The following is a 26,401-nucleotide window of genomic DNA, read 5'->3' as shown; positions in this document are numbered from 1 at the left end:
ACCAAAATTGCCCATGAAGTAACTACGAACTGGTCTATTCTCGCTAATGCAACGGGGACGGTTTAAAAATGCCGTCAAATCACAGTGTACAGCTTAGAGGTCTTTGTTGAAAATTGGAGAACTGGGAAAGATCAGCCTACTGGGAGCTGACGAAAAAAAAATGCAAATGTCGTTTGGCTAGTGTACAGGGAGACACTGTTGTTTTGATTCAAGGAATTTTGACAAAGGCTGCTTTGTCATGAAGGGCTTTAATATGAAAATTTCTCTTGGATAAAAAGTAAGGCGAGACTTTGAACAAAGTACATGTCAAAGTTTGCAACCATATTCAAAGACTCCAAAACGGCTTATCTGTATATATACAGAGAAGAAAAAAAATGCCCGAAAAATTGTAGGAAAAACAATTCCGCCCCCGCCTCACCAAATAAATACACGAAGAACTGTTAGTTTATTAACGCGAGTAAGAATGATTTATTAATAGAAGGATATCCGACCAGATGACAAAGGAAAATGTCAAAATGTTTTATATAAAAGATATAGTTAATATGAAAATTACAAAATACAGTGGATATGGATCAAAGTACAATATTATGACGACGTTGCACATACGGGCCGCTATACCGAAGAAAAGAAGTCAATCTATTTTTTTTTCTTCAAGTTATTGTAATGATTAAAATTTTCAATTCAATCAAAGTAAGTATTTTCGGACGGAACTTTTATGCACCATAGATGATAAAAAATTGTGTTAAAACTATCAATGGACTTAAAAGATAAGAAATGTATAAAAAGGAAGATATATGGTTATTCTCACTAAAATATTTATGGGAATCAAGCAATCAAACATTAATTACGCAATTAAAATCCATATTAAAATGGCATATGACAAGTAGACATTATTACACAAAATACGCATATTATACATGTACATAAAAAAACCTCACCCATATTATGCAACATCTACTGGACCCGTTTCATAAAATACTGACCATTATGGTAACGACCATTGTAAAAGATGGCTCAACTTGCAATAACGATCAAGTTTCCATGAAAATGACCGTGAGTCTCTATGGAATTAGCGGTCCTGATTTGAGCCCACCAAAAGTCAAAATGAAATACTAAATACATTGCCCATGTTTTGACGAATAACTATATCATTATTATCAAGTAACCATCAATAAGCTAGCTCGAGTCCAGAAAAGGATTGGGGTGGGGTATGCGTATCACGTCTCCCTCTAAAAGATGTATACAATCAGTACCCTGCGATAGGAGGTCGGAAACAAACCTATTTTCGAAAAAAAAATCCACTTTTTCAGATTTTTATTTGGGTAAAGCAATTATGATCATTCGATTTTAGTTAAATCCTTTACCACGCCCACGTTTTTGCTTGTCAAAATATTTATGGCAGATGAAAGTGACGGATTTTATTTGCACCCCCCCCCCCCCTATGAAATCCTGCATCGCCAGATGCCATATGGGTTAATTATTAATGCGATAGACGGTCATTGCCCAGTGGCCTCCTCTACCGTCTTGGCAGGCGTCAGAAGGACCGTACTGATTGTAGGTTTGACCAGCATCACTGCTAGTAAAACATTGGTTACCGGCCTGGATAGCAAAGTATTCGTTCCCGGCGAGCCTGCTTCTCTCGAAACATCTGGCGAGCGGTTGATGGCGATAGGTAACAAATCCACCACTTATTGCACGCACTGCCTGGTCTTGGTAGCAACCCACTGCTGTGTATGAAGTAGACTGGCCTCCGGACTGCCCTGAAGTGAAGAAAAGAGAATATATTTTTAATGTAAGACCCATGGATAATTACTATCAACAAATTATTAGTAACGATGACAATGATAATAGCACAATAATGATATTGATATTATTATCATTGATAGTATAGAAGAAAAAGAAGTAGAAGAAGAATAACAATAAGAACAATAATAGTATTGATGATGATAAATAATAATAATAAATAATATTAACTAAAACAATAATAATAATAATAGTAATGATGCTGATAATAACCATAATATTATTATTAATGATAGTAATAACAAAGACGGAGGAGAAGAATAATGAGAATAATAGTAGTAGTAGTAGTAGTTATAATAATTATCAATAATAATATTGATAGTAATAATAATAGTAATATTATAATTATTATTAATAATTGTAATAAGAAAAGGAAGAAGAAGAATAACAATTAGAACAATAATAGTAGTCGAATACTGATAATAATAGTATAATAGTAACAATAATTACAATAAGAATAATGATAATGGGGAGAGATTGGGCAAATCCTTGATATCCTCTCCACTCTGGCTCCTAATCACCCCTATCTACATTTTCTGTGATAAACCTGTAGCTTGAATGCTTTTTTTAATTCAATAACATTGTTATCGGATTTTGATGAAGTTGTCAGCGTTTTGCTTGTTGATCTTGACCCTATTTATTGATATATAATTATTTTCAGCCCGGAATACCCCTTTGAGAATAGTAATGGGGTTTAGAAAATTGTGTCGATTGGCAAGGGATCGATGTCAGAGATCGTGGGGGGGGGGGACTTCAGCCCCATAGATTCTGGTCGTCAAAATACCCAATTTTTTAGGGGTAAATAATCCGTTGTTTCTAACATGGTAGACAGCCTATTTTTTTTTCATTATCGTTTGTGTATCATGTCATAATGCTCGTTTTTACGAATTTTGTATGCTCGTGTCTGACCCTGATGTAAAACAACTTCTGCTATTTTTCATCCTCTATAAATATGTTAGAATAAATAAATTAAAAAGTAATTAAAAATAGATATAAGAAAGAGATATGTAATAAATGAATATGAATTTAAGTGGGTCTATAACTAGACTACACTAGCATTATGGGTCAGGAAACTGGCCTGTGGGCCTTTCCATAAAGCTTTTCGCAAGTTAAGAGTGACTTTAAGAACGACTGGTGATCCTTTATTGTGGTAAATTGTATATTTATTGGCGATGGTTACGCGCGTAAGAAAGGTTCACCAGTCATTTTTAAAGTCGCTCTTAACTTAGGAACAGCTTTATGAAACACCCACCAGGTATGAGAAGTTGAGGTCGAGTCCTGGACTCGAGATGGCGCTATTGGTTCGTATCTGCTTTAAAGGGTATACAACAGCGGACATATCCACAATTTAACGAATGCTGTAAAATAATGGATATTGTCATGGGGGTGTACCTGGATTTTCTCTCTGGTTTTGTCCCTGATTTCCTTGATTAATGCGATAGACAGTCATTGCCCAACTGCCTCCTCTACCGTCTTGGCAGGCGTCAGAAGGACCATACTGATTGTAGGTTTGACCAGCATCACTGCTAGTGAAACATTGGTTACCGGCCTGGATAGCAAAGTATTCGTTCCCGGCGAGCCTGCTTCTCTCGAAACAACTGGCGATCGGTTGATGATAGGTAACAAATCCACCACTTATTGCACGCACTGTCTGGTCCCTGTAGCAACCCACTGCTGTGTATGAAGTAGACGGGCCTCCGGACTGCCCTAAAGTGAAGAAAAGAGAATATATTTTTAATGTAAGACCAGTAATAGGCCTATAGATTAAAATGTATACAGGTGGGTTAACATTTTGACGCTAACTTCTTTGTAGCTTCTTTGTGGTCGAGCCAATCACTTATACATGCCTGTGTATGACATCTTTGATAGAATGGGAAGTTCGTATAATCCCAAATCATTTTGACATTTTGGCGACCAAGAAACCAAATGACGTGATTGAACCAATCATCATTGACATATATGTGCTTATTAAAATTTATTGAAGCTAGCCTTTCTAAAATAAAATGTTTACAGTGACTCTAGTTCCAAAACACATCGGGGTGTATGCCGGGGGGGGGGGCACTCAGCATATAATGCATAGTGGGTATGTGCAGCGGAGGGGACCCCCATTTTTACACTCAAATTTCCGTTCCAAGGCATAGGCCTAGCATTTTTGTCTTATTGAGAAAAAGAACAAAGAAAGCCGCTCCAAAGCATAGCATTTTCTTCTTATCGAGAAAAAAAGAAGAAATCTGCACCAAAGCTTCGCATATTTTCCGTTACGCGGTTCCGGCCGCATTGATCTGCTACAATGAGCCGCAATTTGGTGGAAAGCGACCGCAGAGCGCTGTCCGACCATCGCCTCTGCGCTAGCGCACCCGGCGCCCGTGCCGCCGGGCTAGCTGTATGCACGTTCCATAGGGATGCATACGCACTCACACGCAGGCGACCCGTTCCAAGGACCCCCGTTTTCACAAACATTTGCAGTTCCGTCGAAGGTCGTTCCGAGGACCCTCCTTTTTACAATAAGCCAGCTCCAAGGCCTCTGTTTTTGCCTCGCCCGCGGCACATACCTACTACTTTTTTGGTCGAGTACCCCCTCCCCCGGTGTATGATTAATGAGGAGGTTAATAGAATATAGGCCGACATACCTGGATTTTCGGGATTTTCCCTCTGGCTTGCTCCGTCTGGAATCTCGCTGTCTCGACACTCATAATGTCCTGTGAACACATTCGTATCGCCACATTCGCCAATGACTTGTCGAATATCTAAGCGGCGACCCGCTGGTACAGAACACGAGACTTTGTGCGTGACTACCGAACTGTAGTCAGTGCTCCTTGTTTGGGACCAATCGTACGACGTTGTATGTGAAACGCCCAGGCTAGCACTGAAGACCTTCTTAATAGTCACACCAACTGTCGCTTCAACGGTCGTGGACACGCTTCTTCCGTTCGTAACAGAATTTCCTAAGACTAACCCCTTCTGTGCCCAATACTCGCATTTCATTTCTAAGCTCCCTGGGTTTTGACAACTCTTTAATGTCCTAAACGAATCCGTAGGGGTACACATCAATGGGGCGTTTGTGTACTCGCACACACAAGACCACGAAGAGATCTCATCATTCCAACCACGAAGATGCTTATGAACCCCACTGTTCAGATGGAACGCGCTTCCACGAAATCTTGTGTCCCAGTGCACGGAGAGGCGGCATCCAGGTCGAACAACGACTGAAGATATTCGGTCGTTCCACCAGTCACTTCTAGCACCGGCAAAGTCTCCCTCACTGGGGATATCTCGTTGTGCGCCATAGCATGATCTGTGGGCCTGGTGGTCTGCGTGCTCGTACACTCGGGCACATAAGAAGACATCGTTGCCGTGCCATTTCGTGGGAAGATCTCCAGGCAAAGGGCAACCAGCAATGACAAAACTGATGGAACATAATCCGATCAGAGCGAAGCAAAGGATCGATTCCATCATCAAATCTGAAAAATAAAATAATAATAGTTTAGAAAACCTAAAAAAAACTTCCGCTGATATTTGCTCCGCCGACTACCGTTCAGACAATGGAAAAGTTGCTTATCACACGGCCCGAACTATGTTGGAAGGATCCTTGAACGGTAGGGAGAGGGGGCCGAAGTTTGACAAAGTTTAATTATGTGCTTGACAGGACAACCAGGAAAGGATTCATGTTTTAATAATAATGATATTTGAAATTTATATAGCGAATAATAGTCAAAAGACTCTATGCGCTTTACAAAATATATTTAATAACTAATGCAAATAACTAATAGAAACTAATGTTTTTTCAATGGCAATGATGTATTGAGTCAATGGAGCAAGATATGGCAGACCTGGTAAATGTATTAAGAAGTTGTGAAGCCAGCAAGCAATAATTTCCACTTTTTTTATTGAAATATCAAATTTTGTGATTTGGACATAATATTCAGAAAATAATATCATGTTTCACTTTCTATGTATTCTGTTATTTTCCTTTCCACTTTTTTTCTTGGTCAGGATTTTTTATTGGGGGGGGAGGAGTACCCCGAGCCCTGACCCACTAGTATGCCACTGTTCAAAGGCACCATAACCTTTGTAGCACACAATGAAAGGATTTGAAAAAAAAACACGCTCTCCCATACTTTGGTTTTAAAAAATTGTTGTTGCCTAAAACCCCGTCACACTAGAGGCGGAATGAGCCGGAATGCCGTCGGAATGAAAATTCTTGGTACATTCCTGGATATTCGAAGCGCATTCTAAAAATTCTGACTGCATTCTGAGTGCATTCCAGACATTCGGGTCCATTCTTGTGACCGGCCCGAATGTTTTGCTCATGTTCAAAACTTTCGGTGCATTCAGAGTGGAGAAATATCGAACGACATTCGAAGTGCATTCTGACTGCATTCTAACAGCATTCTTAATATTCTTCCTGTGTTCCGACTGTATTCGAACTGCATTCGACAGCAGGGTGACCAGATTTCACAAATTGAAATACGGGACAATCGATAATAAAAACATTAATTGAGAAGAGTGAAAGAAAAAAATGAAGGGGAAATAAATGAAAAAAATAAAAGAAAGTTAGAATAAGAGGATGAAAGAAAGGCTACTTGTGAAAAAATATAAAGAATTGGAAGGGAGGGTGAACGAAATGATGAAGGAGAGATAGAAAAGACGAAAGAAAAGAGATGAATTGAGGAGAAAAAAAGAAAAAAATGAAGGGGAAATAAGGAAAAAATAATAGAAAGTTAGAATAAAAGAAGGATGAAAGAAAGGAATAAAAGAGAGAAAAAAGTTAAAAGCATTCTTTGAATTGAATGTACAAAGAAAGACAAAGAAAGGAAGGGAAGATGAATAAATGTGTGAAAAACAAAATAAAGGAGAGAAGGACAAAAAAGAAAGAGAAAAAAGGAGAGGAAAAAAGAATGAAGGAAAGAAAAATGGTTCCTTCTAATTCTTTGAAAGAAAAAGAAAGAAGAACAGGAAGGAAGGAAGGGAAAGAAAGAATTATAAAAGGGAAAATATAATAAAGGATGAAAAAAAGGGGGAAAGAGAAAAAATGAAGAGAGGAAGAACGAAAAGAAAAGGAGAGGAAGGGAGAAGGAAGTAAAGAAAAGTTTAAGGAAAGAAAGAATGAACGACAGAAGGCAGGTAAGAGCTAGAAAGAACAAGGCAAAAGCGATTTTGTGTCTCGCCCACGTATGAAAATAACCAGAAATATCGTGATTCGCGAGGGCATGCAACAGAATTGTATCGAAACTTAATTGTGATATGACTGGGATGGAATAACACTTGCCTTAACATCGAGCCTTGCGCGTAAATTTTAATGTTGACCTGAAAATGACCTTTGACCTTATCATGTGACCTCCGACTGCAGCATAACATGCAGGTCCCCCTAGTCAATCTACCATCCAAGTTTGGTTGAAAAGCACCTTACGGTTGCGGAGTTAGGTAAGGTTGACCTGAAAATGACCTCTGACCTTATTGTGTGACCTCCGACTACAGCATAACATGCAGGTCCCCTAAGTCCATCTACCATCCAAGTTTGGTTGAAAAGCACCTTACGGTTGCGGAGTTAGGTAAGGTTGACTTGAAAATGACCTTTGACCTTACCATGTGACCTTTGACTGCAGCATAACATGCAGGTCCCCCAAGTCCATCTACCATCCAAGTTTGGTTGAAAAGTGACCTATGGTTATGGAGCTGTGTGTCATAAGAGAGTCTTGCATGTAAACTTTAACGTTGACCTGAAAATGACCTTTGACCTTACCACGTGGCCTCTGACTGCAGCCTAACATGCAGGTCCCCCAAGTCCATCTACTAAGCAAGTTTGATTGAAAAGTGATTTACGGTTGCGGAGTTAGGAGTCATAAGAGAGTCTTGCATGTAAACTTTAACGTTGACTTGCATGTAAACTTTAACGTTGACCTGAAAATGACCTTTGACCTTACCATGTGACCTCCGACTGCAGCATATAACACGCAGGTCCCCCAAGTCCATCTACTATCCAAGTTTGGTTGAAAAGTGACTTACGGTTGTGGAGTTATGTGTAATAAGGTTTGTGACGGACGGACGGACGACGGGCAACATTTGGATCCCTAAGTCTCGCCTTCACCTCTGGTGGGCGAGACAAAAATGACAGAGGGAGAGATAAAGGATCAGGAAGGAAATATAGGAAAGAAAGATACATGGAACCAAAAAAAGGAAGCAGGAAGGTTAGAAGGATGAACAAAGAAGGATAGAAAAGAAAGAAAAAGGAACAATTTCAAACTTCAAGCAAACAAAAACAATCCAGTCATCTAACAAAAATCATAATGATATTTGGTGATTTTTAAATATACGTTTAAAATTTAAAAAACTAGAACTGTTTTAGAATTGAATAAAATTTCAAAGTGAAACACTGTCAACTTAAAGGGGTGGTCCGGGCTGAAAATATGTATATATTAATACATAGAGTAGATTTCACTGAGCAAAATGCCGAAAATTTCATCGAAAAAACAAATAACAAAGTTGTTGAATTTTAAAGTTTAGCAATATTTTGTGAAAACAGTCGTCATGAATATTCATTAGGTGGACTGATGATGTCACATCTCCACTTGTTCTTTTGTATTTTATTATATGAAATGAGGTTTATTCAATTTTTTTCCTTCAAGAACTAGAAAAATTGGATTGACAACTGATTTAGTGCATTAGATATTTATTGCTGCAACTTATCTCATTATAAGGGAGACATATTATTCACACAAGTATGAAATAATGAAAATATTATGATTTTATGTAATAACATAAGAAAACGGAAAGTGGAGATGTGACCTCATCAGTCCACCTAATGAATATGCATGACGACTGTTTTTACAAAATATTGCTAAACTTTAACCTTCAATAACTTTATTATTTATTAGCCGATTTTGATGAAATTTTCGGCATTTTGCTCAGTGAATTCTACTCTATGTATTAAGATATAAATATTTTCAGCCCGGACCACCCTTTTGGATGAAACATCGCAGCATCATACACAACAAGACTTAAAAAGAAAGCTGAAACAATTAGATCTAGTTATGAAAACTTAATATAACTTTTCCGATTACATCTCCAAATCAGTACTCTGAGAATCCATATTAATTATTTCCACCGATTTAGTGATTATTTTGGTGGAAAACTGTTTATCATGTCATTGTTTGCACAATTGAGAATCTCCTCCGATCCTACATTCCTAGCTAGTAGCCTGTCATGCACACACAGGCATGCAGGAGACCAGTTGGTTTTATAATGGGTTAGCAAGAAAATCACTGCAGATCTTGCAAGTTTAGTTATCGATTTTATTATTGTCTCTGCTTCGTCATCCTTTGGTTATTTGATGAAAATTCGTCACTTTTAAATGTATTAACTACATTTTGTTCAATATTCTGAAATACGGGACAAATAGGCGTCCCGGGAAGGGTTTGTCGGGACGCCGGGACAAAGGAGCAAAATACGGGACGATCCCGGGAAATACGGGACGTCTGGTCACCCTGTTCGACAGTCAATACACCCGGAATGTGCAAGAATCGTTCAAGGCGGGATCGAAGGACGTTCTAAGTATTCGAACGACATTTTTGCAAAAGTAGTGAAAATTTCAAATTCCCTCCCGAATGTGGCACGAATTTTGAAAGTTCTTTATTCCGGCTGGTTCTGCTCGATTCCTGCTGAATCGGAATAAGTGTGACGGGGGTATAACGAAGGAATATTCAAAGCTAAAAGACAACATATCAAAAAGGAACAACAGAACTATTCGAGCAAATAAGTAGATTTGGAAATGAATTTTGACCGCACAATTCGAAAATTATGGCAAAGATAATGAAAAGGGAGGAAGTCTGCTGATTAGCAAAAAGTCCAACCATCATTTTATGCCATTTTAGCGCAAGCCTCCTTTTTAACCCCAGACAAAAACATTCCGTGTTCGCTCAAGCATGAACGAAACTAAATTATTTTAATGGCATTTTAAGGATAAGACTCCAGAGTATTGACACCAAAATACAGATATCATAATTTAAAACAAAACAAAACAATATAGACTTTTCAAATCTGTCCCGTTTTTTATACGCACTGTATACGGGTGGACCTATAGTTTGCTCTTCGACTTGGCTTTCTCTATGCCTATACATTAACACATGACATGCCCTATTGGACTGTATGTAGAAAAGGCTTACGAAAAAGATGAGTGCAGAAATGAAACATCTAGGAAAGTGGAAATTCAATTAAAACAACATATATCAAGAAATGTAAACAGCCTAAAAAAATACATATATCTCACTGCACACTGCTGCAGTGAAACTTACACTTTTGCGAATCCTGATCCATGAAAATATTATTTTCATGGATCAGGGCTCGCAAAAGTGTGTCAATTCTCTTTTCTTTCTCACTTTTATATTCAATTATTAAAAATGTATTTTTGTATTTACATTGAACGATTTGTGTATTTAATGCCGGAATAAGTAATAATATTGATATTAATAAAATGAATATCACTACACAGCAAAAACCGTGGTGTTAACCGGTGTACATAGAGGACCACACCAGTCATTTTACTCCGGTGTTAATTGACAGTGTTAGTTTACCACCTATAGGTGTTATTACAACACCTTTGGTTGTTATATTTACACTTTTTGTGTTATGTTCAATCTATAGGGTGTAATTTTAACACCTCAGGGTGTGGTCCTGTATTAACACCAACTGGTGTCAGTTTTAACACCACAGTTTTTACAGTGTAGTTGAACTAATTGAATTCACTGAATGATTCTAAAAAAAAACGGAGGAGGCAGCTAATATAACAAAGCGAAGCTTGTATATATAGAGTGCAACCTCCTATATTGAAATATTCGTAATGACAGTACAAACCCCGGGTCTGAACAAAAATACAAGTGCACCATGCAGGGTGATACATTGGTCACATTTGTTCTACGGCGGCCGTACGGCGAGTCAAAACAGCCGTTTTAATATTTTTTTGTATACCAGCTACATATCTTGTTTGAATAAAAAAGTGACGAACTTTCATTAAATAACCAACAGCTGACGAAGCAGGGACAACAATTAAATCGATATTTACCATGTTTACTGTAAACTTTTGCAAGTTCTGCGGTGATTTCTTGCTAACCCAATACATTGCAAACCAACTGGCCTCCTGCCTGTGTGTGGCAGGCTACTATAGCGAGGCATGTAGGATCGAAGCAAATTCTCAATGGTGAAAACAATCTCACATGATAAACAGTTTTCCACCAAAATAATCACAAAATCGGCGGGAAAATCTTATAATTATGCTATGGATTCTCAGATTAATGATTTGGAGATGTAATCGGAGGAACAAGTTATTGACTTTTTATAGATCTAGTTGTTTCAGCTTTCGTTTTGAGTCTTGGTGTGCCGCGGTGTAGTTTTAAGTTTAACAATATAAAAAAAACAATATAAAAACAATATATGTTTCACTTTGAAATTTTATTCATTTCTAAAACATTCTATTTTTAAATTTTAAAAATACATTTAAAAAACACCAAATGAAATTATGAGTTTTATTACATGTTTGGATTTTTTTTGTTTACTTGAAGTTTGAATTTTTTTTCCTTTTTCTTTCTTTTATATATAGCCTATCCTTTCTGCTTGCCCTTTTTTGTTCCATCTATCATTATTTCCAATACCATACTTTATCCGTATTATTTATTTTGTAATTATCTGTGTTATTGTTTGAATATTTTTGTGTCTTTATTAATTATGAATACATCGCACTTCGGCCTTAGCCGCGATGATGTCTTGATTTTTATTAATAAACCATTTATCTATCTATTTCCTATCTTTCTTTCCTAGACATTTTCTTTTCTCTCTCTCTCTGTTCGTTTTTCTTTCTTTCCTTCTTTCTCTTATTTTCCTTCTTTATCAAATATCCTTTTTTATTTCCTTCATTCTTTCTTTCCTTATAATTACCTTGGCTTCCTTCTCTCTTCGTCTCCTGTTTCTTTTCGTTCTTTCTCTCCTTCCATTATTTTCTCTCTTTTTTTCGTTCTCTCCTCCCTTCATTCTTCCCTTCCACTCTTTCTTCCTATCTTCATTTTTTCCCTTCTTATTCTTTTCCCTTATTCTTTCTTTTTATCTTTCCCTTCCTTCCAGTTTTCTTTTTTCTTTCTTTCAAAGAATGAAGAAAACATATTTATTTCCTTCATTATTTCTTTCCTCCTTTTTCTTATCCTTTTCCCCCTTTAATTCTCTCCTTTATTGTGTCTTTCAGACATTTATTCATCCCCCTTCCTTTCTTTTCTTTCTTTCTTTCTGTCTTTCTATATTCATTTCAAAGAATGACGGAAACCTTTTTTATCTCTTATTATTTCTTTCATCCTTCTTTTATTCTAACTTTCTGTTATTTTCTGTTTTCCTTTATTTTCTTTCCTTCTCAATCATCTCTTTTCTTTCTCTCCTTCATTCTTTCGTTCTCCTTCCCATCCAATTCTTTATATTTTTTTCACAAGTCTAACACTTTGTGTGGGCTTCTTTGTTGATCTTCGTTTGTCAATTGTCCCGTATTTCATCTTGTGAAATCTGGTCACCCTGGCACCATGGTGAAAATGTGAGCATAAATCTAATTGAATGTATAGTTTAAAAAAGAATGAAAAACAGATTAAAAGTCTCCAGTTTCTAATTGTCTCGGTAGAAATGATGGAATCAAACCCATAACTCTCGGTATATGAAACACTAAATATCCTATAGACCTCTGGAATCGATAAACTGTGAAATACCAAAATAAGTTCTTAATTCAAAGAAAGACGTATAAGCATTAAAGGAGAATGAAACTTTGGAACAAGATAGTGTGAAAACAGAAAAATCAAAGAAACAGATCACCGAAAGTTTGAGAAAAATCGGACAAATGAGAAAGATATGAGCATTTGAATATTGCGATCACTAATGCTATATGGAGATCCTCAAATTGGCAATGCGACAAAGATGTGTCATGTCACTTGTGAACAACTCTCCCCATTACTTTAGTATATATTTCAATTAAACCGCCTCTTTTATCACATCTATCAGTAGAGCATATATTCTGTAAGGCCATGTAATACATATTTTTAAAGAATACATCTAAGAGTTTGTATCACTTTAGGAAAACGCCAAAAGAGACATTTTGGGAGTATTTTATAGTCCATCAAAGGGAAAGTTGTTCACATGTGACATCACACATCCTTGTAGCATTGCCAATGGGAGGATCTCCATAGCATTAGTGATTGCAATATTCGAATGCTCATAACTTTCTTATCATTTGTCCGATTTTTCTGGCCCTTTCGGCAGTATCGTGGTTTATGTCACCAGTCCATTCACTGCCGTTTATTTCGTCAACGGCGGTTACTTCTTTCCACTCCCATTGACTTTGTACACAACGAACGCACACCACGTATGTTCACGGCCTCAAATCAGTGGAGCGCGCCATTGAAAGGTCTTCTCGCTTAGCCGTATTGTTAGAGACGTTCGTGAGCATCACTTTTTTTCACTCTCTAAAATGTCTGCGACATTAAAATCATAAAAACAATGGAATCGTTAAATTTTAGTGAGGCTATGAATGTTTATCATTTACGTTAACTATCAGTGTACCAACATATACCAAATTTACAAGCACTGTGTGGGTAGACTTCGAATTATCAGTCATTTCGATGCAATCCCAAAATTGATGAAAATATAACAGAAATTTGATATAACATTGCAAAATCCTTATTTTCGAATCCCCTTAAATTTTCAGTTTCTTTAAAAGCATCTTAGTACATTTTTTAGAATTTTTCATAAATGATAACGGTGGTGGATTTTGTGCTCCAGTTTTTTTTAAAGAAAAGACAGGCATTTGAAATCAGGTAATTTTTTTTCATTTTCAAAAGAAAATAGTTAGATTCGAACAGCTTACTAATAGTTCTCCAAAATTTAGGGCTATATTCTATTTTTTGTGTGTAAATGATACATGACGCTAAATTTTACGAGTATATCAATGCATGTTGGATAACCTTTTCCACGATGAGTTTCGTTATTGAGAGAAAAATCCAGTTCTTTCCTAGCACGCGAGCCGCAGAATGATAAATTTTAGCGTGCGCACACTGGCTGATCGCCGTGTCTGCGGGGACGGATATCTAGTCCCATACTGGTGTAAGGTGATATTTTCTACGTACCTTTTCCCTTGTAATGATCACTTTGCACTTTAATCGGGACTTTAATGCTTAATTTTGACACTTAATCTGTGAAAATTGATGGCTAAACGATTTTGGAAAATGCTCGGAATAAACCTGACACATGAATGATTTCATTTTCGAGAATTATTATTTCTTTCCTGAATTACCAAAAGGCAAATTTAAGTCAAGATTGCATTATGTAACATACTCACATTGACTGCATACATAGCGCATATGTGTGCGTGGGGTGTCTATAATTATCTAAATTGTGATGTAAATATAATCATATTGTAAGCAAAAATCATGATGGGTGTCATAGCAGGGGCAGATCCAGCTTTTTATAAAGGGGGGTTGGGGTGGTATGCGAGGGAGCGAAGCGACCGAGTCCAAGCGAGCGGACCGAGCGAGGGGGGAGGTGTGGGAGGGGGATGTCCCCCTCCCACAGTACAGAAAATTTTTGAAAATCTGTGTGTGAAAATGGCGTTTTATTGCATCTAAAACTCCACTATTTTTGGTATAGAGGTTAAATGAATACATAGAAATAGAATAAAATAAAATTACAAGTTTAAAAAAAAGATTTTAAAAAATGGTCCGCGGATTTTTTTTTTTTTTTTGGGGGGGGGGGTGCAACCCCCCCCCCCCCTCTAGATCCGCTTCTGCATAGTCTGAGTTTTCTTTGTGTAAAAGAAACAAAATACTGCATGTATGTCATTGTATGCAATGGCAATTTCAATCAGTTTATATTTTTCTTTTGTTTAGTCAGCGTTTAGTCTTCAATGTACATAATTGGTTTGCAAGCGGTGTTAATACCAAAGAGCTCGATTCCGGCACTTCGACTAAAATTGGATATGATACAAACTATTTATTTACTGCAGCCAACGAGTTCCTGACACAATTTACTTCTTTGAATATAAACTACATTATGAATGTCCCCGGAACGGTTTTAAGATAAAAAAGAATTACCTTTTTTCGCAAATGAATATACTTTACTACAGTTGAAGCTGTAAAATTACTTTGTCTTAATCCTTTCCTCTTAATATATTAAGTCGTGCATCATAATTACAAAAGTGTTTTTAATGTCCAGTTTTCAAGCCATAATACTAAAAGATTTTCACGGGCTCATTAGGCTTATTACATTAATAGATAAGATGTCAATTTAATAGGCCTAATCACTATGTCATTTTTTAAATGGAATATTGACAAGTTCTATTTCGCGCTTTGGAAGAGAAATATGAACATAGTCATCATTTTCATTTGATGACATAATGTTCTAAGGATGTCCGGGTGCTATATGTCAAAGCTCAAAGGTATATATTGAAACATATCAGCTTATTTCAAACTGTGATCCATATCCACCTATAACAATTTTCCCACAAAGTGCTTGAAATACAGAGCCTAAATTGTCCCTTTTACAGATCGGAATATCAAATATTTTAATCCCTTTTTGATAAGATAAATTGTCTGTTCGCGCTTCGCGCTGGCAGTAATTATTTAGTTGGTGGATACACATTGAGGATCACAAACATTGCCCAGAATATTTAAATTTTAGGACAAATACTTGGAAAAAAAGCTCGCTCTTTGCACTCGCACTACTTAAATAAAGATTATTATACATATAAAGCTTAGAAATGACACAAGACTACCCCTTCAACATACAAACAAAAATCAACTTCAAGCGGCCGATCGGGAAAATTTGGCTGAAAAAAAATCACCTCCCCCCATTGGCAAAGGCTGGATCCGCCCTTGTCTATTGATAGCTCTTGACGGGCCGGGGGGTGGTACCCTTAAATATTTTTGTTGAATTTTTAACTCAATATATTGCTTTGACCGCCACCCCCTTCACACACGATTTATATATCCCCGTCTACAAACAGCTCTTTATGGAGGGGGGGGGGCACCATTTTTTTTAAATTGCAGCTCGTTACTTGTATATTGCTCTCACCCCCCCCCCCCTCCCCCGATCAGATGATAACGCCACTTGACATACGTGATTTCAATTGCCATATGCCCCAAGATCCACTGACTATTCATCTAGCTTACACATTAAAAAAAACCGGAGAGTTGTCAAACTCAACAGAAATATACAAAGAAATAACAACAAAATGACATACTATAGAAAGAAAGTATAAAAAAAATTGAGAACTTGGTAGAATAAAGAGAATAAAATGTTGAAATGTTTTACCCCCACCCCCACACTCGATCTATTACGTATTAGACAATGATATGAAATTAGGCTGATCTGCCTTTATTTGTGCACGATATTCTGAACTAAAGTCTTGATATGACCATTGACATATGGGTTATAAATTTTCATAGTTTGATCACACCATATCCATTTTAAATTCCTGGAAATTCCAGCAACAATACATGTTGTCATGGGTACGACACACATTTTCTTTATTGAAAAGTATCACGACACCAACGTTGAAACTGTGCAAAGGCCTTTTATTATTATTATTATTATTATTATTTTATTTGGCATTCAAAAGACAAAGAATACAAACAGATCAAAGACAAGATCAATCAAACTTGTACATGATAGAGAAAATAAGACCTGGATGAGAGTTGGAGAGGCTGCCTGGGTATGGAAAAGGCTAACTTAATAGCCATGACCCACAGGTCTTCCTCCCCAAACCTCCCAACCCCATCCAGGTCATAACAGTAATGGTGAAAATAAAAATAAGATATTTAGAATCGGCAAAATACAATGGTCATTCATGTGACTTTGTCACCTCAAGTCAACCCCCACAATGCCTCCCCAATCACATCATTATGTATCTACAAGCATGAGAATGATAAGAATCAAACATTAAAGCAATCGTAAATTTAAATTGTAAATGATATTGCATCTACCATAAATATGGCATATAGGACAATAAGAATTGATAAAACCATATAAGAGAGATCAAATGACATGGTGTTGAGGCTGAAATAGGCCGGATTAAATTTAGTGTATAAATTATGAATAAACTTGATCTTTAGTTGAAATTGGTCAATGAGGAAAATAATAAATTAAACATTATAGAAAGAAATATTATAAATCAGACATCTAATTATTCAAAAAACACACAAAGAATTTCACGACGAAGGAGGTTCAGAACTTTTGAGATGTTTCCAGATACAATTTCATCTTTGATATGTGAGGGCATACTTTCCCATATAATTGGAAATCTATGTATTGCAGTTTGATGCAAACGTTCGGTTCTGGCTTTCATGTGGTGGAATAGGATTCTTTAATGGCGAACTCCGCTGGGTTGATACATAACCGATGGGTGATGAACATACGTGACACACACAAGAAGAGAGATGACAAATTTTACGATAAGGCCAAACTTTCTTTGTTCTTATTCTTTGATTTTTCTGTTTCGACACAAGCCTACTTGTTCCAAGGGTTTCATTCCCCTTTAACATTAACCCGGTGCGCTATACCAAAAACGGTCCTGCACTGTACCCCGGAGGGGCCACTTACATTGACGAGTGGATACCATGCGCGACCAAAAAAACACGTAAAAAGGATGTCTTTTTCACGATAGGGCACGTTACGTACGTAACGTGATAAGGGTGTCAAAAATACAAAAATAATGAAAAAAGGGTATCTATTTCGCTAGGAAAATTACGTGTTTAGGGTCTAATTTGCGGGGATGATAAAACAAAATTAAAATGTTTTATAAAGGATCCTTTTTGCCCCAACACTTCGTGTTTAGAGTCCGATTTGCGCGAGGTGTAGAAGTGGGGTCGTACTAAACCAAATAAGGTAAAGCCGACGACCGAAGGAACCGTAACAATAAAAGATTCCTGTACTTGTTTAGGGGTTCATTTCAGGGAATATTTGCCAAGAGTATCGTTTTGTTTCCAATACTTGTTAAGGGTAGGGTTTCACACGCCAATACTTGTTAAGGGGTTCATTTTCAGAATATGGATATTACGTGTTTAGGGTGCTTTTCGAGACCCCTTGGTCGCGCATGGTATCCACTCGTGAATGGAAGTGGCCCCCCGGGCACTGTACACATCCAGATCCGGAACATTCATTCGACAAATCTCGTATTTTTCTCTTAAAAGATAGAAAATAAAACTTAAACTTACCAACTAAATGTTGTCAGACAAGTACACAAGAAAGCAGTAGACCGGAGTCCTCTCATAAAAATGTTTAATATTCGCTGAAGTCTCTTGGCTTTTATAAAGGTTCTGATCTTGTCAAATTATACGCTAGACGGACCATAATCAAATGAAATCCTCACCTGTGCTCCACAGAAAAAGTCCCTTTTCTGCGCGGATCATTGCGGATATTCAATCGTGGTCATCAAAAGGCACTTTCCTTGGAAATCTGATAAAGCTCCGGGTCAACTTCATTTGTGGTGAACTGATTAAAAAAAGTATTGGTATTTTCCCAATCTCTTTTGACGACCGAATGACGTCATTGTCATTTCTTTTAGTGGATAAGCCGGGGTAGTACAATCATGGTATAATAGACCTATTATCACGTTAAGCAAGGGCCGCTGCAGGGCCTTTGGAACATTTTTTTTACTGGGGGTGCTGAAGCATGGGCTAAAATCTTTTCTCAAAGGTGGGGGGCACAATCGAGTTTTCCTTTGTTCTTATCATGGATCTACTACATACCGAGACCCTTCATGTGGCATAAATTCCTTTATTGTAGAGCTTTACAACCTCCAGATCAGACTAGGCCTATCCAGAGAAAATAAAAGGGTTTTTGATGGGTGATCTTAACACTGATATTTGTTTGTTTGTTCAGTATTCTTTCATCCCTTTAATCCATAGACCTACTAAAATTACTTCCTCAAGTGCCACGCTCATAACCAATTTGATATTCCTACTAAAAATGGTCTGTTATATTCTGATGTTTCTTCTTCTTCTTCTTCTGGAAACAGTACAGTCCACCGTCTGGTGTATTGTCGTACTGGTTTCTTACCACTATACCGATATTCTACATAACCTATATTAATGTTAACAAAATAAAACCAGTGGAACGATTAAGCCTAGAAGAGTTTTCACATCCATCTGAAAATATAGTAAAATTAAAAAATAAAATTGAAAATGCAACTTGGGAATAAGTTTTAAACCTACATGATACCAATCTAGCTTATGAGAAATTTGTAGAAAAATTCCGTGAGATGTATGATAACAATTTTCCATTGAAAATACATCCAAAAGAAAATAAAACTTAAGTCGTGGATGACTGATGATTTACTACAAAGTATACGATATAAAAACAGTATCCATAAACCTAACACTAGCAATGGAACTAAATATAAAGAGTACAAAAACATTGTTAATCCTACGTGGCAAGTAATAAAATCAACATTGAATAAAACTAGAAAAATTATACCACCAGTTCCTTAATCTGTGATGGTTAAGTCTCTACCGAACCCCTCCAAATTGCAAATGGGTTTAACAATTTCTTTTGTTGAAATGGGCACTAAGTTAGCCAAAGTTTCTCCACAATGTGATGTAAAAATTAGGACATGAACCTAACTCTGAATCTTTTTTTTATTGTCCCCTATAAGTCAACAGGAAAATTGTAATATTGTAATGCGTTTTGACAATAACAAGGCTTCTGAATTAGTTAAATGTTCTCCTGAAATTGTTAAATTAGTTATTACATCAATCAGTGAACCATTATGTCATATATGCAACGTATCACTTAATACTGGAGTATTTCCAGAACAACTTAAAATAGCCAAAAATTACACCGGTGTTTAAAAGATAAGTAACTATAGGCCCATCTCAGTTTTTTCGTTTTTTTTCAAAAATATTAGATTGATTTATAAACAAACCTATAATTTTCTTGAGAACAGTAAATGATTGTTTTTTTTATCACAGTATGGCTTCCGTAGCAACCATTCTATTCGAATGGCTCTGCTTGAATTAACAAATAAAATAGTTGAATCTAATTGACAGGCAAGACATTGGAAGATTGAGAGTAGGTCCTAGAGTAATATTTCTCGAAAATGTGTGTAGTTCTGAAAATGATTGTAAAACAGAAAAGGTTAAAGAGGCTTGAGTAGTTGGGTTATTGGATAAATGAGAAGATGCTAGCTTGAGTCGGCGAATGGAGTGCAGAGCAGGAGTACGCATCCGTCAACTACTAAAGCCTCTTCAATCTTTTCTGGTATACTGTCTTTTTCAGGACTACGCTCATTTAAACAAAAAAATACTCGACGGTCAACTGTCCACTTCCTCAATTTCACTTCTTCCTCTATCCACTTTTTCGAAAACTCCACATGGTGTACCGTCAACCACATCCGCTGTGTTCTTCTAGATAGTGTTACATAATGTACATTATCAACTGCGGTAGTTTGTAAATCAGTTCATGATTATTTACAAATGAATGTTTCCTGCCAGTGGAATTTGATATTCATCATTTTCTAGTTATGGTCACATTTTCCCCGGAAAATAATTATGTAAAGAAAAAAGAAGATTTTGAAGGAGTCATCCATAAGTGCTTCCCAGCTATACAAAACATGCAAAAGGAAACAAATAAATCGAGTTATGATATTCAGAAAAGTTTTAAATTGTTAGACAATTAAGCTTGTCATATTTTTTTTCCTCCAGTTACAAAATATGAAACGTATTGCCCATGCATGGATAATCAGGGACTATCTCCAATGCTGACGTCCGAAACGATTTGCAAAGAATGGGGATTTAAGTGTATACGTCTGCCACGTCAGAACAGTATGACATTTTTAATTTGAGAAGACATTCACTAGTATTTCTTTTGTTTCTGTTGTTACGCTTCTTCTGTTTAATACACTCCTTGTTTTGACAGGAATTACTTAAAAACGTATGATGATTTTACTCTCTCGCGTCGTCCGTGGATGTAAATAAATGTTTCTATAAGGATATTGCATGAAAAATGTAATTTCCGGTATTTTGAGTCAATATAAGCGTATACGTAATTTGATTGATCAGACATGAAAACCACCTTCAGAAGCGACCGTTTTGCGCGTAGATTTCATAGATTGTCATAAATTATGAGTATAATCTTTCGTAGTGAATTCTATGTTTAATTCTCAAGAAATTTATTTTTGAATGCTCTTAGAAACGCAACCTTTATACTCCATTTTTACACAAAGTCCTTACCGTGGGGGTCCCACGCCCTCTCCCGCTCGATCGCTTCGGTAACTCACGCTGTCAAAAATATTGTACCCCCTTCGGGATTTTGCCCCCCTAAAACTGAAAGTGTTCCGGCGCGCCTGATAGACAGCTACCTGTAGACCAATCAGAGCATGTTTAGATCACTCACGCCTTATTGTCACACCCCAAAACTATATTGATGTAAATAAGATTTCTTGATTATTAGAGATATACCTAGACACATATAATACAGAGGCAGAGACTCCGAGATGGACGTTGCCTGTTCTACTTTGATACTTCATTCATGTCTGGTCAAAACATTGGAACCTTGAATAAATATTTCATGGTCTAACTGAACTGGTATTGCTTTCCCCTATGTTTCTCTATTTATACTTCCCTTCTAAATCATTACAGATCCCGAGCACAACACTCTGAATATAGGCCTGATGAAGGTCCGATGAACGGCCTATATAGCATGGCGGTTTGTCATTGTTCGAAACCCACCTTCACCCGACAAAGGAAATTATAATTGGTATAGTGTCGAAAATCTGTCTATCTGACGGTCAATCGGATCTTGGTCGCCCTAACCACTAACCCGTCTCTGTGGTCTAGTGGTTAAGGCACCGGCGTTCAAAGCTGGGGGCCCGGGTTCGATTCCCGGCAGAGACATTTTTTCGGCATCCCCAATTTTTCCAAAGGGTAGATAGCTCTGGGGAACTTTGATTTAAGCTACGCCTACCATTGTTCTCTTCAACCATTTCTTTACAATATTTGAATTTAAAAAAAGAGTTGCAAAAGTTATTGTACATGTATAACTTTACACACACACACACACAAAAACACAACCCCCCTTTTTTTGCTTGGCAGAAAATTTGTGTATGACACCCCCAGGGTCATTGACTGCCCCCCCCCCTTCGGCTCATTGGTAAATACTGCATCCGCCCCGGTCAAATGAAGGTATATCTCAGTCCGATTCAAGATGAGTGTAAAATGGAAATTTAATTGACCTTTCATGCCAATTGTTCTCAATTTCTTGCTCCATTGATATTTATAGCTGAGCAAAAAGGATTGTTAGTGCCTTTTCCACATGTGGTGGTGATTTTATCGTCTGGGGAAAGAGATCGAAGCACTATATATCTACCGTAATCTTTCTCGTAAATTTGCAATGCAATAATCAATCCATTCAACCTTTACTGTTTGCCATAATAGGTTGGATGATTTAAAACACGAACTTTTGAATTTTTCGCTCTTCTCACTTACAAGCGCTACCAAAAATTATCAGAAGATGGCCAGAAATTTATCAATATTGGAATTTGTCATGATTATTTGTCTCCTCATTTTTGCTATTGGTGAGTGTTGCTTTTATTTTTTTTCTGCAATAACAGCAAAGGAGATACAGATTTTACCTCTCAAAAACATTATGAAAAATAAAATGAAAGATTTTGGAACATACCAATTTAATACACATAGTTAAATAATCTTAAATAATCATGTAAGCACTGACTCGGCAGTTACCTCAAACAACGACATTATGGAGGTTTTATCATGACATGATGTTAAAACATGTTATTAAACATTAGCAAGTCAAACAAAACGAGTTAGTTGATAAGAATATTGTTGTTTTCCCCTCCATATCGAGGATTTTTATCTACAAAATTATAGCCTCACACAAATGATAAAATAATTACAATCATCATGAAAATTATACAATAAGATATAAAATAACAGTTTGGTAGTTTTATTTTCTCTTTGCCTTATGTTATTTAATTTTATCCCTATTTTCAATTTCTCTTTTAAATATGAAAATAAGACTAATTTCTTTATCAGAACCAAGTGAATTTCTCTCCGAAATCAATTTGTAAATACTCCATAATGCAATGAATATTAGAAAGTCAAAATCAGTATTTTCTAATGTTAATAAATAACTCATATTGATTTCAATTCCAGTATGGAAGACATTCTTAATCAAAATATTCAACGAAAGTAAAACGTGATTTGTTAAATTCCCAGTAAAAAGAAAATGCATGATTAATGTATTTTTTAATGTTAAAATTTAAACATAAATTACTATTGATTTTTTTTCATCTTGTAAAGGTTTTTTCCGGGGGAGGTAAATTATATAGTAATTTGAAACTAAATTCTCGAAGTCTATCATCGTCAATCTCTATTAAAAAAATATATAAAAAAACGTTTGAAAACATGTGACCGAATGATATTCACACCTAATATGCTTAAGTTGTTAACCTAAAATTGACATTTATATTAAAATATGATAATCTGTTACACAGCAAAAGCATTCTATTATATATTGTTTACTGCTTAAATCATATACACTTTTTGTCGTTGACAAATATAAATGGTAACGTATTATTTTATAATCATGCATTTGGTATTGCTATTTGTAACTTACTAAAATAAAAAAACAACATTCACTTTACTTTTTCTAGTGGTTAACATATTTGAAATAATTTTTGCACTCTTGAAAGATCCATTTTTTTAAATATCACTTAGGAACAAAATACTGACTTTGAAACAATTATTGTAAAATAGCATACTTCTATTAAGAAATATATATATTTTTTTGTTTTATTATCATTAGTTGTATCATGTCGTTTGACACGCGACCTTATTAACGCCCATGCATATAAAACTTCTCCATAATATTTTGGTATCATATTGTTTTAAACAAAATTCGTAATATCTTTATATCTTTATAATTACAATTCAACATAAACTTTAAACCACCTAATTGACGGAAGCAAAAATGTCCCATTTCTTTTCAAGGGGAGATAAAGTCATTGACAGGATCAAACAAATTACGTATTCATTTTTTTAATCTAAAGCTTAACATTTGTTTTTTTCATGTCATTCATATTAATTCTTCCATATACATAACTATCTTTTTACACCGCTCTCTTTATTTTTTAAGTATTGATTCCCCAAATGAAATTTAAAATAATCTCATTCAATTTATTAAAAAATTGTCAGGTATAGAATCTATGGTGGCCCTGAATGGACATCGCATATAGACCAAATCGCGAATATTCACGACGAAATTCACGACGTCGCCAATTTGAATATTGACAACGAAATTCAAGACGAAATTCGCAACACCGTGAATTTCGTCGCCAATTTCGTCGTGAATTTGTTTTGCTTGCCTGGGAGGTATGCGGCCGGGTTGAAACCAACTCGCCTGCTGCTAATTCGTCCACTCACAACAGCGTCTACATTCATTTAGTATAATGCATGTCTGTCCATTAACTTTTCGCCTAACAACCATGGTCCAATAACCATTTGGTCCAGTCATCACTTCGTCTTTTCACCAGTTTGTCTTTGACCATTTCGTCTCATAACTAGTTGGTCTAATATCAATTTTATTTTCCTTAATTTCGCCCAATTAACACTTAGTTCATTAGACCAAATGGCACATGGAATAAATGGCAATTGGATCGACCGAATTGGTTATTAGACGAAATGGCAGTTAGACCATGTGGGTAGACCAAAAAATGATTGCAGACGAGTTGGTATTAGACCAATTGAGAGTAAACCATTGAAACGACAGAACGATGTCCAGTGCTATCCATATGCATAGGCGGATCCAGGGGGAGGGGGCCGAGGGGTCCGCCTCCCCCCCCCCCATTGGTGGAGCAATAAAACGTGAAAAAGGGAAGAAAGAAATAAAGAAAAAAAAAGAGGGGATTAAAAGAGAGGAGAAAAAAAGAGGAGGAAGACGAGTGAAAAAATAAGATGAGAGGAAGACATGGAAATAAAAAGAATCTTTCATGTCACTATATCAAATTTTCGCTCGCGCTCGCATTGCCTTTATGTTCCAGGGGCGGATCCAGCCCATTGTGTTTGTATAGGCCTCCATGCATTGGCATATGTCATCATTTCCCAGTAGCAGACTTTTCCCTGGGTCAGCACATTCCATCCCCTACCCTATCAAATCTGTTCCCATGGTTACCCCTCACCACCGTGTAGAGAGTTATATAATACCCTGGACCCTGCGTGGTACCACATGTTTCATATGTATGAATAAAGCACTTGTTCCTTGACCAGCAGAGAGAGCAGCGTAAAGTGTGCTACAGCGTTATAGTATGAACGCAAAACAGCCTTCGCCAATATAGGGGGGGATCATTTTTCAGTCATATTTTCCCCGATCGGCCGCTCAAAAATGATTTTTGGTTTCTGTGAAGAGGGAGTCTTCTTAGCTTTATTCTTATAAATCAACATAAATATATATCATAATCCTTATTTATATAATGTGAGCGCGATACGCGAGCTATTTTTTTTTGAAATCTTATTATTGTATGAGATGTATGTATTTTTTCCTAAAATTTTGATATTCTTTGCAATGTTTGTTTTCCTAAAAAAAGATGTGCATGCAAATAAATAATTATTACGAACGCGAAGCGCGAGCAGAAATGAACTGGTGGAAATTGAAGGTACCTGTTAAAGACTGCATGCAGTTAGTCACGAAGACGTTATATATTTTAAAAATCAAATAATGCGAGCGCGATGGGCGAGCTGGATTTTTTTACATTTTTACCTAAAAAATGAGAATTCTAAGGACTTTTTGTAGCTTAAACAGAATAGGTATATAATAAACAATAGATGTGAGCGCGAAGAGCGAGCAAAAAACTTTTGACATTTCTACATAAAGAATGGAAATTTTTAATCAATTTTTGTAATCGTAAACAGGATAGCTATGTAACTAAACAATTGATGCGAGCGCGAAGCGCGAGCGGAAAATTCATATAGTGACATGAAAGATTCTTTTTTTTCCATGTCTTCCCTCATCTTATTTTATTCACTCGTCTCCTCTTCCTTTTCTCTATTCTCTTTTCCCTCTTTTTTCTTTCTTTCCTTTTTCCTTTTTTTGCTCCGCCAATGGGGGGGGGCGGGCCCCTCGTCCCCTGGATCCGCCTATGCATATGGATAGCAGTGGACATCGTTCTGTCGTTTAAATGGTTTATTTTCAAGTGGTCTAATGCCAAAGTTAGTAATGCCAAGTGTTAATTGGGCGATTAAGGAAAATAAAATTGATATTAGACCAACTAGTTATGAGACGACCTGGTGATAAGACGAAGTGATGACTGGACCAAATGGTTATTGGACCATGGTTGTTAGGCGAAAAGTTAATGGACAGACTTGCATTATACTAAATGAATGTAGACGCTGTTGTGAGTGGACGAATTAGCAGCAGGCGAGTTGGTTTCAACCCGGCCGCATACCTCCCAGGCAAGCAAAACAAATTCACGACGAAATTGGCGACGAAATTCACGATGTCGCGAATTTCGTCGTGAATTTCGTCGTCAATATTCAAATTGGCGACGTCGTGAATTTCGTCGTGAATATCAAAT

At 36.5% G+C, this 26,401-nt stretch overlaps 1 protein-coding gene across 3 annotated transcripts; it reads right to left on the bottom strand.

The window, feature by feature from the left end:
- Window positions 1-444: 444 nt before the first annotated feature.
- Window positions 445-18,305, bottom strand: LOC121431577. Of its 3 annotated transcripts, none has more exons than XM_041629122.1 (4): window positions 18,030-18,305; window positions 4,434-5,264; window positions 3,196-3,510; window positions 445-1,760 (listed from the first exon to the last, which is right to left on the bottom strand). In XM_041629122.1, exons 2-4 carry the CDS (start codon window positions 5,257-5,259, stop codon window positions 1,474-1,476), a joined length of 1,428 nt encoding a protein of 475 aa, XP_041485056.1. In that variant the 5' UTR covers window positions 5,260-5,264; window positions 18,030-18,305; the 3' UTR covers window positions 445-1,473. The 3 variants fall into 3 exon arrangements, with proteins under 3 accessions (XP_041485056.1, XP_041485054.1, XP_041485055.1); XM_041629120.1 differs by having other exon boundaries at window positions 18,185-18,239; XM_041629121.1 differs by having other exon boundaries at window positions 445-1,748; window positions 18,185-18,239.
- Window positions 18,306-26,401: the final 8,096 nt, after the last annotated feature.

The sequence above is a fragment of the Lytechinus variegatus genome, chromosome 18 (genome assembly GCF_018143015.1).
Source record: "Lytechinus variegatus isolate NC3 chromosome 18, Lvar_3.0, whole genome shotgun sequence".
Classification (NCBI taxonomy): domain Eukaryota; kingdom Metazoa; phylum Echinodermata; class Echinoidea; order Temnopleuroida; family Toxopneustidae; genus Lytechinus; species Lytechinus variegatus.
This window is presented reverse-complemented; position numbering and strand designations above follow the sequence as displayed.